This window comes from Apteryx mantelli, chromosome 5, assembly GCF_036417845.1.
Source record: "Apteryx mantelli isolate bAptMan1 chromosome 5, bAptMan1.hap1, whole genome shotgun sequence".
Lineage (NCBI taxonomy): Eukaryota > Metazoa > Chordata > Aves > Apterygiformes > Apterygidae > Apteryx > Apteryx mantelli.
Genome location: NC_089982.1, coordinates 14761438 through 14779730, shown reverse-complemented (window position 1 = coordinate 14779730; position 18293 = coordinate 14761438). Strand labels below are relative to the sequence as shown.

The window sequence follows — 18293 nt, the reverse complement described above, 5'->3', positions numbered from 1 at the left end:
CTGCACATTATTTAAGCAAGTGAAATACATACTCCAGAAAGCAAAATTTAACACCAAAACTGTTACTCTCTCTCCTCTCCACTCTTCCCACAAGTCACTGTTTCAGGATTTCTTCATGTATCATAAAAGGAGGGAAGAGACAAAAAAAAGACTTTCCTTCCTTAGAAAACAGTTAGATGTGTTCAATAACATTGAACCAGCTTGCACACAATGCGATTCCTACTAATCACAACAAAATAAAGCATATATAGTTAAGTATACCCTTCCATTTCCAGTAAAGATATTTCAACTGAGCAAAGGGGAGAGGGAAGGAGGAACAGACATGGGAAATGTAGTGACTTACCCTTATATTGTGCTACTTGTCAATTTAGCAGCAACTATCTCAGTACATTTCATCATTTCAGACACATGAATTACATCAGACTGACCATTTTAGTTTGTCTCAAACAGTCTAGCTAGTATTAAACTTCCCAACAGATAAGCAGATAAAAATACGGTCTTTATAAATTTTTTCCAGATACAAAATCAATGCCCTGTCCTAACTCTCAGCTCACTGAAAAAGAAAGTTCAGATATCCTTATGCAGTGTTTTGAACACATCAGAATGTGGGCAGAACCTTTTTCAAAAAAAAAGAAAAAAAAAAGAAAAAAGAAAAAAGGAAGTCCTGAATTTATTGGAAGATTTACTATTAAAGCTAGTCTGCAGAAAAAGCGATCCCTACATATTTTTGATGATATTCAGCTCCACAGTAAAGATGGAATGCAAGTGCAGGTCTCCTATCTTACTGCGCTCCATAGACACATAAAAACTTAATATCTACTTTCCTGAACTAAATTAATCCAGCTGTATGGAGTTCGCCATTTTATAGGGACATCAACATCAGAAAGACTTGCCTGCAAGTCTCTTTATGCAGTTTTAAGTGAAAGACTAGGAAAACAACTACTTTTCTGGCTATATCCTTCTTCCGGAACAGGCAAATTGCAATACAGTTTTTGAAAAAGCTGTAATTGCCACTTATTTAGAATATATGCACAATGTTGAGACAACTTTTCATCGAATAATGCTTTTCTCCTTATCCTGTTTGAAGGGCACACATAGCTACTTGGACTTTCTGGCTGCACTACCACCAGAAGTCTATTATAACAAAAAAAGGCCTCAAAACAAAATAACCCAAATTCCTCTTCCAATCCACCAGGCAATCTAATTGTAAACTTAGGGTGAATCCAGCATCCACAAAGTTTTAGTGAAACAGCATATTAAAATTTTATTAGTTCATTTCAAATTCTTTTGCCGTGATAAGGCAATAAAGTTTCATTATAAACCTCATTTAAAGACCAGTTGAAATTTAAATGGTAACACTGTAACTACTCTATCCTTCCCCATCCAGGATTAATACCTAGATACTTGTCAGCAAAACCAGAGTTGCACAAATCATAAATCTTACCCTCTCTATATAATCGCATTCTTATCAAACATGAAGAAATGCTTATTGAACAACTAAACGAGTCTGACTGTCAAAATCTAGCATTTAAGGAATTCTGTTTTTCAGCAAAGCCCAGGTAGTGACTCATTGTTAAGCTTGCCTCACACATTCTTTTAGGAAAGCCATTCTTTCTGCTAGGAACATCAACCATCCCTTATCCAGGAAAACAGAGGCTGGGATATCCTGAAAAAAAATATATTGCAAAAAAACCCAAACTCTAGGTAACACATGCACTAAGAAGCATGGTGCAAAGACAGTTGATTGATTCTGTGCAAAGCCAGGCTAAATTCAGCACGAGCCAGAGCTAATAAGCCTGGCCAGACCCAAGCAAACTCTTGGCACATCCTTTAATTCCAGTTTATTAGCTCAAGTGCAATGCTACTGGTGAGCTAGCTTAGTGGATTCAGTACATATCAATTCAGTACACCTGAGCCAATACGCCATCCTGAAGCGTTGAGCACTGGGGTGTCTGGTGCATAAAAGACTGCTGGCTACACACGAATAATGAAGAAGACAAGAGGATGTAGCTTGTGTTAGACTCTGCTCAAACCCACTGGGAGCCACTTAGGTGTCTGCCTCTCGTTCCCAGTAATCTGAAGACAGTGTGGAAATACCAAGCTGTGGCTCTGCAAGTTGGATCCCGCATGGCTTATTAGCTTCAGCTCCACACTGCACAGAAGTGATTGTACTGCTTCCAGATCAGGTTGATCCAGAAGCAGTGTAAGTATGTTTACACAGCACTGCATACAAGCCAATATGGTGCATGCAACCAGCTTGCCGCCTCTGAATCCTTGCACAATCTACAGCTTAAATCATTTGCCCACAGAGAGATAACAGTTCACTCTGCTAACTGCTAAAGATTTTTTTTTTCTTACCAAGTATCTGCCTTATGTTGAAACTTCGGGAAAGGTGCATTAAAAGAAAAGTTCAAGAATTTCAGAAAAAAGCAGCAGGGAAAAGCATTGTTTCATTTCTACTGACAAGCTCCAGTATCTCCATGCTCTGCATAAGGACCAAAAATGTGGCAAGAGACTGTGCCAGTTAAGACTGCTATTCCCACAGAAGTTTACCACAAGTTACTTTGGCCAGATTATCAACAAATGAAGGCTATACCTTTCTGTTTTGTGTGGCACAGAAACAATCAAGAGACACAGGCAATTACCACATTTCAGCCATAACAGTGGATAACTAGCAGCTAATGAATAGCAGTTATTTTTTAAGCCATTCCAACTGGTTGTACAAGATGTCTATCTACATCTTGTCTCTCCTATACTCTCAATGCCCCCTTTTTAGCACCCAGGCAAGTTACTATTGCTTACTATTCTCTTCCCTCCCAATGTATTCTTAAAATAAGTTTCCATATCACTTAAAAAAAGTCTTTTCAATAAGCTAAAAAAGACATCATGCACCTAATACCTAACATTTCTGAAAATGAAGCCTTAACAGCTAAGCTTGGGAACTCTTATACTACACACTGAAGTACCACTTGCCTTCCTGTCCATATGAAAAAGGAAACAAACTAAAACAAAATCCAATATATTTTAAAACTAAAAGCTAGTATTTTGAAATTAAACCTTCACTGCCATCAAAAGGATTTCAGAGGGACAAATGCATGAACATAATAAACATGACAAATATTATTCAGTAGTATGGGATTATTCCTCCACAAACCATGTTTTCAGAGAAGAAACCTAAGACCTGAATTCTTTGCTGAAAATCCAATAGAGCTTGCTAGGGGCAGGTAATCATAAACTAAAACACTTAATCCGCAAACCAGAATCTCTTTTCAATCAGATTTTGTATCAGCTTGCATAATTGTTACCAAAAAAGCTTAAAGCTTACATTACAATCAGATCTTTCCTTGGAGCACGGTTTTCTTTTGCGGCATGGAAGTTGTTTGGCTCTTCATCTTCACTGTCTGAAGACACATCTAAGAAATGTACCCCTCTTTGACTCTTGAAATAAGATAGTTTTGTTGTCCTCTGAGCTTCTGGAGTTTCTGGGATGCTGGAGTTCCCTGTCCAAGCCATTTCAATAGGAGAAAAGACAGGAAAAAAGTGTCACTTACAATTCCAAATATTCATTTGTGTTTACAGCCTCAGAAAACTATGATTTCTTCCTGATACACAGCGACTATTTAAACAAAGCTCATATCCTCATGTGCTGAGAACTCCTGCAAGCCGTAATTCTTTCAAGTGGCGAGAGATCTTCAGCCTTCTTATTTTACAAAATAAAACTTTTATACCATGACTTTTAAGAGATTATGTATTTTAGGTTAGTAATTCTTCAAACACATTACACTTTTTGAAAAACAACAAACCATCAAAATCCTCTCAGCTACTTCCAGGCTGATCAGAACATGGACAGAAACATTCTGGTGCATCTGATGGCTGATCTACAATCTGCTCGTCACAGACAACTTTTCAGAAAGGGAACGTTACACTGCAGGAGATGAGAAAGCCACACTGAGGAACGTTAACAGGTAACCTGCAGCCCCCATCCTGAGATTCAAGTATTCAGCCATCTTCTCCACATTATGCTCCAGATGGTGCTTAACAAGGAAACTCAATATATGAAAACTTCATGTACTTTCAGGATATACAGAATCAGGATACATCACCATGGAGACATCTCAACCATCATATACTACTTCTAATGACACCGGCAAAACTATCCCACTATGTGTGTACTAGCATGTATTAACATTTCACTTTTGCACACGCTTATAGGATAAACAAAAGCATAAATAGCTAATCTATTCACATATAATTCCTGAATCAGTAACGAATAATGAATAAGTTCCTCTAAGACAACTGCACCTGAAACCAATTCTATATACATATCTAGGAAGGTAGGGAACACATGGCCTCACAAGCAGATTTATATAAAAATGTGACATACACAAACAAAATAGGTCTTGAACCTAAAACAGAGGGGATCAGAACAAAGTAAAACAAAAAAGGCTACTGTTTATCAGACTATGCTGGGTCACCCTGTCTTAGCTCAGTATCAACACCCAATGTAGCTAAGGTACAGTATGCTTTAACTGCATCTATTTTGTATTTGAAAATGGCTGTAATCGTTAATCTCTGGTGTGCCCATATAGACTTGGGCAAGTTAAAACATGTGGTTCAATACCACGGCTACTGAGGGTAGAGCTGTTCTTTAGACAACCCTGAGGAAAAAACAAAAAGTCTAGCTGATATAGACTTGAATGTGCAGCTCCTAGCTCTATCTTTATATCTGCATTAAACAACTAAATACTTGGGGACAACTGCCACCTCTTAAGTTACTGATATTAAATAACAACTTAAAAAAAGCATTCAAAGCAGTTTGCAAAAGCTGTGAGCCAAGAACAGTACCCTGATCTCACACAGTAGTCCCACATATTCCAGACTTCATCGCTTCCTGCTTTACCATTTTGACAGCCAGTGAAAAACACAGAACGGTTGGTAGCTCAAATGTACACTGAATATCTTTGCTTAAGACCAGACAAATTACTGACCCTGCAGGCATATATGACTGAACAGAGGAAGAAAAACACATGCAGCAGAGAACATGACAGCTGCAGAAGGCATTTGTTGCATGAATGTAATCTTGCAGAAAATAAATTTAAAATAACTTACTGTGGAAGCATTTGATGATAACAGCAATAAATCCCAAAAGCATAGCCATAAGCAATTTGCTGACACTGCAAACTACCAGGTGATACTGGCTTTGAAAGGGAAAAAGTACCCAATAAACTGAAAAACATAGTACTAAGTGCCATATAGCACACTACTGAAAAGGAAAATAAGAACATGAAAATGGATCCTAACACTGATTGAAGGGATGGGAGTGACTGTAAGTCAGACTTCTGTAATATGAGAAAATCTAAATAACAGTTAACAATAGCATAGTCAGAAACCTCTGTATGGCCTTAGCTACATCTAGGACAAATCCTACAGAAAAACAAAAACAAAAAAACCCACAGAGGTGTTAGTTCATCCAAATGAAAAAAGTAGAGTGAGAAGAAGGAAAAGCATGTGGCTGATGTTCTTCCATGAATTAAAAGTCGAGAAAAAAATGCAATCTTCCAGAGAGTTAGTGGAAAACAAGAACAACTTTGTTTTGAACTTTGGGTTCAGCAGAAACAAAACAAAACAACTTTTTAATCTTAACAACAACAACAAACAACCCACCAATCCACACAACAACAACAAAAAAAACTTTTATCTGTCATTTCCATACTACTTACTGATCAGGTTTAGTATGAAAATTTTGTCTTTCTTCCATGCAATAAAAGAAACGGCTTCCTGAGTGAGAGGCAAGTTTTACTGTCTATTTGCTTCTCCCCATGTTTATCCGCAATTGCTATCATGTTCCAGAATCATGGGCATCAATCACAGATGAGTCTTAAGGTAGGACTGAAAATATATGGTCCAGTTTGTTGAACACAGCAACTATTTCATACTTTGCACCCTTCAGCAGTCAGATAGCTTTCGGCTTCAACAACTGCCATAGCTGGAAACAGAGTTAAAGAATTCCCCACGGAGTAGCAGACACTATTATCAGTCCATAAGGGGCCAAGGGCAGACAGCATTGTCCTTATTAACAAAAATTTCCACGCTTGCTCACATCCGTTTACACCTTTTCTCACATGCAAAACTAGAGCTCTCACTCTTCTCCAGTCGACAGAAATTGGATCCGGAATACAAAATTCGGTAGCACGTTTCAGTTTTATGCCCCCTAACCGGTGATGGTATTTCCAATTTGTACCAAGTTCTTTATCACCATCAGTAATGTCAAGTACTATTTACGCCATTTTGTTAGGGGCTGCCGAATCCGGAAACCCACCAGCTGCAAGGCTGACACAGCTCCCTGTTCCCGGGTCTGGCCAGTAGCAGGGCTGAGCACGCAGTCCCAAAGACACAAACGCATATACAACACATGTAGATACACACGTGGCCAGGCACAAACAAACATACACGTACTCACACAACGACACACAGACAGGTCGCTCAGTTGACTCCCAGACCCTCTGGTCTGCCAGTAGCTAGCTTGGACCCCTTGGTCCCTTCAGGTGCCGACTTGCAGACCCTCTCGTGTCTCTGCCTGGCTTCCCAAGCCACTTACCCTACTCGCTAGCTTGTCCAGCTTGATATCTGCTGGTGATCACACAGACACACATACCCTCATTCCAGCTGCTGGCACCACAGACACAGGCCCATAGTCTGACTCCAGTTGCTGGCACTTAGACCTCCATACAGGCACACAGAGGGAAGAGTCCCATCATGCAAGAAAATAGTTAGAAACAGAGTTAATAAGAAGACAGGTCAGACTGCTGATCAGGCACAGGGCATGGCCAGACAAGCACACTGCCCCATTCATGGGCAACCGGCCCCTTCTATCTCTTTATCCCTCTATTTTCCTTACACTTGTTCCTCCCAAACCTCCTTGATTCCCCCCCTTTCCCCATTTTAGGTTCCTCCCCTAAACATCCCACAGTAAGCCTTGTGCAATCCCAAAATGCTCTTCCCGGTGTCCCACAGTAAGTCCCATACCCCCGCAGGCAGTAACCCCCTTCAGTCCATAAGGTGCCCAAAGAGGTGCTGCCCGTGACTCACAGCGCTGGGTGTCTCCCCGGCCTGTGGGGCTGACAGCTCTGTTCTCCGATTCGGTTACTGGGGCACCCCCACCCGCTGCTGTGCCTCTGTGCCCCTTGCAGATGGGGACAGGAGCCTTCTATCACGTAACCTAACAAGCTCCATTTACGTGCCTGGTATTTAACAAACAAGCTCATGACTGTTAATAACTTGCGATTTATATTGTAAGAGGAAACATGAGAACATGAAGAAAAAGAACGGATAAGAGAATGGGAATTCCAAATGCAGAGACAGTAGAGCTGTGTTTTACTAAGAACTTCAATAAAGGGTAACAGACATGACCAAAAAGCCTTCCACACTCGCACGCTCACTTCCTACTCCAAAGGACTTTCAATCCAGAATAAGAAAACAAACAGAGAAAATTACACAAGGAAGGCGCAGGGAAGTCAGCTGCAAAACTCCTGGGAGAGCTGAGTTTTAATCACAGAATTGTCAGTGAATGTCCTCATACGAACTGATTTTCCATCCTCATAATATAAACACAGCATCATGGGCACCCTTGACCTTGCCATGTTAATCCTTTCTTAAATCTTGCCTATGATCCAAACTGCAATGCTGCTTTCTCAGCTGCTAACTCTGGAGATATGACTTCACCGGCAAATAAAGCTAGTTTCTTTCGCCTCCATTCACCAACCCCAGAACCTACCAAGCCAAGTTACGATAAAGCATAACCTCATAAGCTGATGGCCAGGCAGAGGCTAGAATAAAATTCAACTGATAGACAAATGCAGAAGTGAGCTACATGTTGTCCAATTCCTTCCTTTATGATAAAAGGCCTTAATTTTACTAAGTTATAAAAACCTACTCTTTCTACCACTTTCAAAACCAATAAATTTCGGAACTACTGAAATGGTTTTTACAAGAGGCAAAAGTCACCTTTAGCAAAGTAATCTTGTTACCTTAACAAACAAAGAAAAGAAATACCACATGTCTAAACTAGGGAAGGCCTAAAAATTACCCGTTCTGGGGCAGTAACACACTGTCGCACACAGGCCTTCCTACAGCCAAGACCAACATGTTGGCAGGAGAAAGTTCCTTGACTGTATTTTTTCCTGTCTGCCCATATTTGTGAACAGGGTGTCCTGGCTGTCCTTTTTACAGTTGATTTGCTTTCTCTGAAAACCACATACATAAGTTTTAGGAGGAATGCAGGAGAAGAGCAAAAGAGACCTTAGGGAAAATATTAAACTTTTTCACTAGATTTATGCAGAAAGATGCAGGAAAAAGTTATTTGAGCAATTACCCTCTAGCAAAGCAAAACATTAAAAACAGAAGAGGCATAAAGACTACTGCCTGAAGGTTAAAATTTGGGATAGTCAAGCATGGGTTATCACAGAAATACGAGGTGTATAAAGAGAGAAGTGAATGGAAATACCAAAAAGGTCGGTAAGAAACAAGAGAAGTTCCCGTCTATACTGAATCATTTACTGCATCATTAACAGAATTCCTCAAGTCAGTTTTCATGACCTCGGCCTTGTAGGCTGTATTCCAAACATACTGTTCCTGGAAGTATGTGACATATACTCATGACAGCTTTGCTTAGAGGCATCCTGAGGAGCATATATACATATTTGTTAAAATAGAGTAGTTTACAAAAATAACACAGCCTTAAAAAGAATTTTATTCTTTAGAATATAAAGCCCGGAAGAAGTATAGATTTAAATAAAAAGAGTATTTAATGTATCACTTGGTGCCCTCTCATTTTATTTTAAATAGTGATCAGTGTCCAGTCTTCACAGCAATGCCTATCCCTATGAAACGCTAAGTAGCCTCTCTCGCTCCCTCTCTCTCAAGAAAGCAATGTTCCTTTCCCCCCCCTCCTACCTCCATCTATTCCACTTAACAGAATTCCTTAACATGAAAAAAAGTAAATCATATACCTAACAGGAGAAGCCCTTCCCATATATTTAGAGCAAATTATAACCTTGTACGGTAATAATAGTTTAAGCAGTTACTGCCACAGTACATAATTATCGGAGGCAGCATTCCTGATTATAGATTATTAAAAAGGACTATTACGGGATAACGTGTAATCCTAAGACCAACATTTGACTCTAAGGCAAAAAAAGGAAACACACAAGTACTAAATGTTAGGGGAATGAAAAAAACGGAACTAAAAAAAACCAAAAGAACTTCAGGTTGAAAAAGTGGTTTTTGTTTTTTTTTTTAAATTTTGCTCACTACTGTTTTTCAGGAGTCAAGGGTCTAGAGCAGATCCACATTACATCTCCCTGTAATTCCAAATACAACCTCCCACACCAACCATACACCATGGTCAAAGAAGGCTGGCCTTTTCTCTCCTAAAGGAAAACCAAACTGATGATTCACTAAATTTGCACAACAAATAGGAGTTGTCAAATAGGAAGTAACTCCCCCCTAGCTTTGAAAAGCAGTATCAAATACATGCTGTTCAAGTCTATAAGCTGAGTAATATTCCTGTTTCAAAGGAAAATGTTTTCATTTGCTAAAATAATCCTAGATAACCATGGTACTCCAAGGTGCTTTCAAGGACCCATTTAAAACAATGATTAATTCAACACATTTTCCTTTGAAACCTCAGAAAAGTCCACTACTTACCAAGTTATTACTCTTCTCCCCAAATGCTGTAAGTGCATGATATTCTCTGAGCCATGACCTAAGCCAAAAACATGCCTTCCTCTGATCATAAAGAAAATGACAACAGATAGGAACACAAAATTAAACAGTCTCATTGCAAGTGAATGGTGTGACAGTCTGAAAAGCATGATTCTACAGTTCAATCTTTTGGGTTATATATTTGAACTGTACAGAGAGGACAGCAACAAAATAAACCATTAGTAGCATCCTTATATATATATATATATAAAATCATTTAATTTCTTCTACAACTTTATTTTAATTCACTGATGAAGCTTTTAAATGTGCTTTCTGAATATAAATCTGTTCCATGTTAAGTTACGGAAACTGGAATAATGTCATTATCTTAGTACAGTAGGCTATTCACAGAGGGTTTTTTCTTTTTAAATCTAATTCAAAAATGAAGATAGCTTCACTGTTCACCATTGGGCACATTGCCATTTTCTCAGACTAATAAAATCCAAATGTGTGTATTATTTGGTAAGTAATACTAACCTCTGCAGAAAATTAGAGAGAAAGTCAGATATATTTTTCCACCTTTCTTTCAGATACAATTTCATAACTGTCCCCTTATTTGATTTCTATCCCTTAAGGAAGTCATTTTCAGCACCTCCTACAACTTGGCTAAAAAGTCACTGCAAGCCTACATAATTTTCGAAACATAGAGGTGGGTAAAGATGATCAATTCTTCTAGCTATTAAGACTACAAACTGTACATCACATGCATACCTTACTTTTTAAGCAATCAAAGTGATTGTAAAGGAGCTAGGAATAGCATACCTAGGGTATAGAATAATCTAACAATATACGTTTGCTCTGGGAAAACAACAAAAGAGCCAAAAAGATAATTGTGTGTTCCATGGCACAACAGACATCTGAATATTTTTTCTAAAAATAGATGGAATTGATGGAAACGAGGAGGACATGCATCTGCTAATCAAATCTAGTTTACCATTTTACATTTAAGTGCTTCATATCCTGAAGACAAAAATCTGACTGTTTATTTTCTATTGACTTCTTTAGCCTTAGAAAATACTATCCGATTTTTTAAATGGTTGCTTAATGAACTCACTTAAATGGGTTAAATAAAAAACATTTTCTGGTTCTGATGTGCAAATACGTGGGGGGAGAAAAAAGGCATCAAACCACTCTGTCGTCTTTAAATCCTCAGTACCTGTGAAAGATGAAGTATTACAGACATACCTCATTTTATTGTGCTTTGCAGATATCGCGTTTTTTACAGGCTGAAGGTTTGTGGCAACCCTGCATCGAGCAAGTCTATCGGTGCCATTTTTCCAACAGCATGTGCTCACTTTGTGTCTCTGTGTCGCATTTTGGTAATTCTCGCAATATTTCAGGCTTTTTCATTATGATTACATCTGTCATGCTGATCTGCGATCAGTGATCTTTGATGTTACTATTGTAATTGTCTTGGGGCACCACGAACTGCACCCACATAAGATGGCGAACTTGATCAATAAATATTGTGTCTGTTCTGACTGCTCCACTGACCGGCCGGCTGTCCCCCGTCTCTCTCCCTCTCCTCGGGCCTCCCTATTCCCTGAGGCACAACAATATTGAAATTAGGCCAATTAATAATCCTACAACGGCCTCTAGGGGTCCAAGTGAAAGGAAGAGTCGCACGCCTCTCACTCGAAATCAAAAGCTAGAAATGATGAAATGTAGTGTGAAAGGCATGTTGAAAGCCGAGACAGGCTGACAGCTAGGCCTCTTGCGCCAAGCAGGTAGCCAAGTTGTGATTGCAAAGGAAAAGGTCTTGAAGGAAATTCAAAGTGCTACTCCAGTGAACACAAGAACGATAAGAAAGCGAAACAGCCTTACTGCTGATATGGAGAAAGTTTTAGTGGTCTGGATAGAAGATCAAACCAGCCACAACTGTCCCTTAAGCCAAAGTCTCATCTAGAGCAAGGCCCGAACTCCCTTCAATTCTATGAAGGCTGAGAGGGGTGAGGAAGCTGCAGAAGAAAAGTTTACAGCTAGCAGAGGTTGGTTCATGAGGTTTAAGGAAAGAAGCCATCTCCAAAACATAAAAGTGCAAGGTGAAGCAATGAGTGCTGATGTAGAAGTTGCAGCAAGTTATCCAGAAGATCTAGATAAGAGAATTGATGAAGGTGGCTACACTAAACAGATTTTCAGTGTAGATGAAACAGCCTTATATTGGAAGAAGACGCCACCTGGGACTTTCACAGCTAGAGGAGAAGTCAATGCCTGGCTTCAAAGCTTCAAAGGACAGGCTGACTCTCTTGTTCGGGCCTAATGCAGCTGGTGACTTTAAGTTGAAGCCAATGCTCATTTACCATGCCGAAAATTCTAGGGCCCTTAAGAATTATGCTAAGTCTGCTCTGCCTGTGCTCTATAAATGGGACAACAAAGCCTGGATGACAGCACATCTATTTACAACATGGTTTACTGAATATTTTAAGCCCACTGTCGAGACCTGCTTATCCGAAAAAAAGATTCCTTTCAAAATATTACTGCTCATTGACAACGCACCTGGTCACCCAAGAGTTCTGATGGAGATGTACAAGATTAACGTTGTCTTCATGCCTGCTAACACAACGTCCATTCTGCAGCCCATGGGTCAAGGAGTCATTTCAACTTTCAAGTCTTATTATTTAAGAAATACATTTCATAAGGCTATAGCTGCCATAGACAGTGATTCCTCTGATGGATCTGGGCAAAGCAAACTGAAAACCTTCTGGAAAGGATTCACCATTCTAGACGCCATTAAGAACATTCGTGATTCACGGGAGGAGGTCAAAATATCAACATTCACAGGAGTCTGGAAGAAGTTGATTCCAACCCTCATGGAGGACTTTGAGGGGTTCAAGACTTCAGGGGAGGAAGTAACTGCAGATGTGGTGGAAATAGCAAGAGAACTAGAATTAGAAGCGGAGCCTGAAGATGTGACTGAATTGCTGCAATCTCATGATAAAATTTTAACAGATGAGGAGTTGCTTCTTACGGATGAAGAAAGAAAGTGGTTTCTTGAGATGGAATCTGCTCCCGGTGAAGACGCTGTGAACATTGTTGAAATGATAACAAAGGATTTAGAATATTACATAAACTTAGTTGATAAAGCAGCAGCAGGGTTTGAGAGGATTGACTCCAATTTTGAAAGAAGTTCTATTGTGGGTAAAATGCTATCAAACAGCATCGCATGCTACAGAGAAATCCTTTGTGAAAGGAAGGGTCAATCGATGGGACAAACTTCATTGTGTCTTATTTTAAGAAACTGCCACAGCCACCCCAACCTCCAGCAACCACCACCCTGATCAGTCAGCAACCAACATCGCGGCAAGACCCTCCATTAGCAAAAAAATTATGACTCGCTGAAGGCTCAGATGATGGTTAGCATTTTTTAGCAATAAAGTATTTAATTAAGGTATGTACATTGGGTTTTTTAGACATAATGCTATTGCACACTTAATAGACTACAGTATAGTGTAAACATAACTTTTATATGCACTGGGAAAAAAAAAAATTTGTGTGACTCGCTTTACTGCGATATTCGCTTTATTGCGGTGGTCTGGAGCTGAACCCACAATATCTCTGAGATATGCCTGTATATAAATGTAAAATACTAATAATTGTATATCCATTTTAAGTGTTAATTAGGGTCCCAGTTCTACACCAGCATCTGTATCCACGGAATCTTATTTAAGTTAGCCACTTGCTGCAAATTTTTTCTGGACTTCTTCTACCCTGCTCTGATTTGCTGCTGGCTACAATCATCTCCCATTAGTTTTCTCAGTATTTCTTGGCCTTCCACAACAGCTCCTCCTGTATGCTGTGATGTAATAAAAGGAAAGATGAAGGACATATCTAAACCCATACCAAAAAATTAATGCCTCTAAATTGTCTATTGCATCCCTTCTCCTTCATCCATCCTCAATTCTACCTGTTCAGAATATAAGCTAAGGGAGACTATACTTAAAAAAAAATGAGCTCCAAAGTTTCTTAGTCTTAGTAATTATGGTCTACCTACATGCATCCAGTGACAAAAATCAAGTCCACAGACAGATTAAAGGAAAAAAAAATTCACAAAACCAAACCAAACAAGTGGCACAAGAAGTGGAACCATCCATTACTTCACATCTATGTCTACCACACAAGACGAAGGGTACCTGCATTCAGTAATTCTTACACTAGATAATGACTTATCACATACAGAAAAACAACTCCTGTCTCAAAGCGTGCTTTCTCAGAGAGTGCCAGTTTTTCAGCAATTCGTAGGATAGCACATGCACATAAGAACCACAACTAACAGTTGCTCACTTCCTGCATTTTCTCCTCCCTGGCACCAAAACAGCTTCCCTGGTATGGGGCAGGCTATTTAATTCCAGTCTGGCAACTTTCAAGGCAGTTTATTTATTTATTTTAGAATGGACACATGCATTGATATTTACTAATACAAACACGGCAGCACTCCAGTCACTTGAGAATAGCCAACCTGCACAAAACCAAAATTCATTGAAAACAAAAATATCAATCTACTATGATATTCATTAGCTCTCCTTTAAAAGATTAGCTTCTCCTGTTAAGTGAAAAGATTTCTGTATCTTACTGCATAGGAAATGTCCTGTGATAAATTACATTCCCCAAAGGCAAGTCTGTATATGGAAATAATTAGGTCATAAGACCAACTGATATTGTTATTCCATTAATATCTAAATGCATAATCCAAGCCTCTCTGATCTCTCCATTAACACTTGCTTCTTGACATCTGTATCAGAAGAGCTATACGGACTACATAAGAATAACATCTGAAATATATGTTATTAAAACCAAGTAATTTGTATTCTTCCATTCTTATAGTTCCAGCAACAGAAAAGCTACTAATGATACAACAAGCAAAAACCAATTTCACAAGTGAATGTGATTGCTTAGTTGACAGTCATTATGGCAGTCTACCAGTATTAACTGATTAATCTGAACAGAAATAGCATGTGCCTAGTGAATCAGCCAAACTGGAAAAAAAGACCAATAAACCATTACATAAACAAATGTTTCACATTTGTGTAAAAAACAAAAAAAAACAAAAGAAACCCCACAACATGCTACTGCCAAAAAAGGGGACAAGCACTGCTGCAAAACTGTTAATACAACCAGCTAGTGAGAATTGGCAGCAGGCTTTCCAGCTCTCTACAAAACCAGGCCCAACTGAAAAACACTACTTTAACCCATTTCAGTTTTCTGTGATATTCCCCATTTCATTAATCTAGGACTCAAAAAAAAAAAAAAAAAAAAAGTCAGACCTATGTAGTGTTGCACTTACCAGACAACAAGATGTACTCCTCTTTGAAAAGCCTAAGATGTTTTATTAGCGTATGATTAGGAGCATAATAAGGAAGTAGGAAAGGTTAGTAGCATACTGCAAACATTCAAGCTGGAGTTTACTCAACTGAAAAATCGTTTCATCTTTGGTTATCAGAAGGTTCCTGACTCGACCGCAAATGCCCAGATTTAATTAGAGCAAGCACTGTTACCAAAAAAAAAAAAAAAAAAGGATTCTTTGGGGGAAGTGACTGTGAAATACACGTGCATAGGACAGTGTAGCTGCAAAACAGAAAGGTTAAAAAAGAAAAGAACAAGTATTTTATTTGTGGAAGTGAAGCACTCGCAGGTGCCTACGCCACACGCAAAACACCTGACTCACCAGTCACCTCGGCGGCACCCGAGGCGGGAGAGTCCGGCCTGCTGCTCCCGTCTGCGGCTTCTCCAGCGCCCGCGCCCGCCGCGGCGGGGCCGGCTGCTCGCCCCCGGGCCGCCGAAGGAGCCCGGGCCGCCCGCTCCGCGCTCTTCGCCTTCCTCTCAAAGCGAAAGCGGTCCAGGTTGAAGAGACTCATGCTCGGGGCCGCGGGGGCTCCCGCGCGAGGAGCCGGGGGAGGCCGCGGCAGGCAGCGCCCGTTACAGACGCGCCGAGCGGCCGCGGCCGCGGCGCCGCAGACCCTCCGCCCGCCCGCGGCGCTGCCCCGCGGCGCGGTGCCGCCGCCCCCCCCAGCCCCCGCACACACCTGCCGCGCGCCGGGAGCGGCGGCCCTGCCCGGCCCGGCCCTGCCCCGCCCTGCCCCGCTCCGCGCGCACCTCGCCGAGGCGAGGCGAGGGGAGGAAAGCGGCGGCCCCGCGGCGGCGGCCGGGCGAGCGAGCGAGCGGACGGCGGCAGCAGGGCGCGCTCCCTTCAGAAGCGAAGCGCGGCGGCGGCGCTCGCGGATGACGTCATCGCCTCCCCGCCAACCCCCTGCGCCGGCACGGACGGGGGCGCGTGCGCTTTCGCGCCTTTTCCCTCGAGACCGGCGCGAGCCGGTTCCTCCCTCGCGCCGCGGGCGGCCGTTGGGCTCCGCCGCGCAGGGAGAGGGGAGGGGAGGGGAGGAGGCGCTGCGCCGTGGCGGCTCGGCGTGGGTCCCGCCTGGCGGCGGGAGGGCTTTCGCCGGGTCCGCACGGGCACCCACGTGGGGCCGGCCGTGGCGTGGCGGCTGCGCTCCGTGTGGGGCGCGGTACGGTGCTGCGGCACCACGAAAAGCGACAGAGCCCTGTGTAAATGCCGCCTCGATGCCAAATGGCGGCGTAACCCCCCACCCCCCCCCCCGCGCCTTCTGAAATACGTGTGTCAGGGCCTGCAGCTCCATCTTGGACTTGACGCGGGTTATGTCCTGTGGCAGCAACGCACGGACAGCTTGCGCCGTGCTGGCAAATACCTGGCTGCTGCGCGTTAGGTGGGGAAGGCCACTGAAGCTGAAACAGTGGACTTCCACCTTAGGAGGCAGAGAGGTGCCCAAACTAATCTTAAAACACCAGCCACCTGTTAAATAAAGTGCTTCAAGACCAGATGGACATTAATATTATATTGGGGGACCCAGGTGCAGCAAATATTAAAACCATTCTGGGGAAAATGAACTAGCTAATAAAAACAAAAGCTGACTCCACATCTGTCACACCAGGTCTGTAGCACAGTGCCCACACAGAGCTCCTTAGCTATTAACGTTATTGGATGCTTAAATAGCAATAGCCCAAATGCCCTGGTGAGAGTCATGGCTGTGCCCTGCTAGGTTATGTACTGCTCTCATCACTGCACGTTACCGGGCTGTATGGAAGCAGGGCTGAATGTATTGTCTGACAAACTTGCCACAGCCTGAAAACTGGAAGTGTTCCAGGTATTTCCAGAAATGCCACCTACACAGACGTTACTGCTACATGGGAATTTCTTCCTATCAAAATCAGTTTCTGTCACCACTAGTTATCAAGTCTAGGTACTGGTTGGCTCATACTGAATCATCATCATCATCATCATCATCATCAAATCTGTTCCTCTCAAGAGTCTGGTGCTCCCTTTGCCATTGTGCCCTTGACAACACATTGGTGCTCAAGCAAAACAGCTATATTCACCACACACGAGCAAATAATCCAACCCATTTGTGCCCGATTCCAGTTCTCCTGCCCTTTCCATGGGAATAATGGCAAAGACAAGTGGTACTATCTTCAAAATACTTTTGCTATGATGTCGCAGAGGTAACAGTGGCAAACCCATCTCTCGTGTTTCTCAGAGATTTCTTCTGTTAATCCATCCTCAGTGCTGCTGTGGGACAGTCTGGGATTATGGTCTTCACTACAGTAAGAAAATAAAACTGAGCACTGGATAGGTAAATAAGTAATTAAGCTCTGAGAAGCAAAAGGATTGGGAGGAACCCCTTCCAAACCAAGCTTCAGAAAAGATATATGTCTTCCAAATCATGTATTAATCTAATACTCAGATAGCAGAGGACTTGAAGAAGCAGCTTTGGGTCAATCTCCAATTCAAATAACGAGTCGAAGTGACAGATTTCCCCCTTAAAGATGGATGCAAAGGCAAGGCCAGATTTGCAGACATGGCGCAGGATGGAACACTAGATGGCGCAGAAATTATTTGCGATTATTATCTGAGGAGGGCTAAATTATGCTGAAGAAAGATGAGTGCCTGGGTTAGAGACACTGGACAGGTGTAAAAAGGTAACTTGGTCTAGGGCTGTTTAGCGGAGATGAAGGCGAATTCTGCTTTGCAACTCGTAGCTAAGATAAGTAATACAATCATCAGGTTTTTCTGAGAAGGGGAGAAAGGCCTGCCTTTCACACTGGGCCTGGCTACTACCAACTGACATAAAATTTTCAAGCCAGCATATTCCACTTTCTTAAAAGGCTAGTTACTGCTATAAATGGGAATAAAGCTGTTTGTAGGTATCTCAGAAGCTAAGCTGTGTGAGGGTAATAGGAGGAAAAAGGTGGACCGTAAGGGCACTTTCACAGTTTGACCATGTGGGGTAGCTCCGCCCTGGATCTAATAACCATCACAAAGCTCATCAGCTTCTTTGCAGAGTATTAGTATTACTGTCCCTGATCTGATTGTCTCACGCAAACATACAGCAACATATATCAACATCTATATTATTTAAAAAATCCAAAGGAAACACAACATTTTATGCATTTTTTCCCTCAGGGGAGTAACAAAATGCACGTGTGATAGATGATAGCCACATTGCATGATTGACTTCAAG

The 18293-nt window shown here is 41.6% G+C and overlaps 1 protein-coding gene across 3 annotated transcripts in view; it reads right to left on the bottom strand.

Annotated features, from left to right (window-relative positions):
- SMARCAD1 (SWI/SNF-related, matrix-associated actin-dependent regulator of chromatin, subfamily a, containing DEAD/H box 1) overlaps window positions 1-15640 on the bottom strand; it is a 51834-nt gene extending 36194 nt beyond the window's left edge. For all 3 annotated transcript variants that reach the window (XM_067297533.1, XM_067297534.1, XM_067297535.1), the window contains exons 1-2: window positions 15425-15640; window positions 3326-3500 (exon numbers count right to left, since the gene is read on the bottom strand). In XM_067297533.1, the coding sequence (XP_067153634.1) occupies window positions 3326-3500; window positions 15425-15614 (365 nt within the window). In that variant the 5' untranslated portion in view covers window positions 15615-15640. The remainder of the gene's footprint in view (window positions 1-3325; window positions 3501-15424) is intronic.
- Window positions 15641-18293: the final 2653 nt, after the last annotated feature.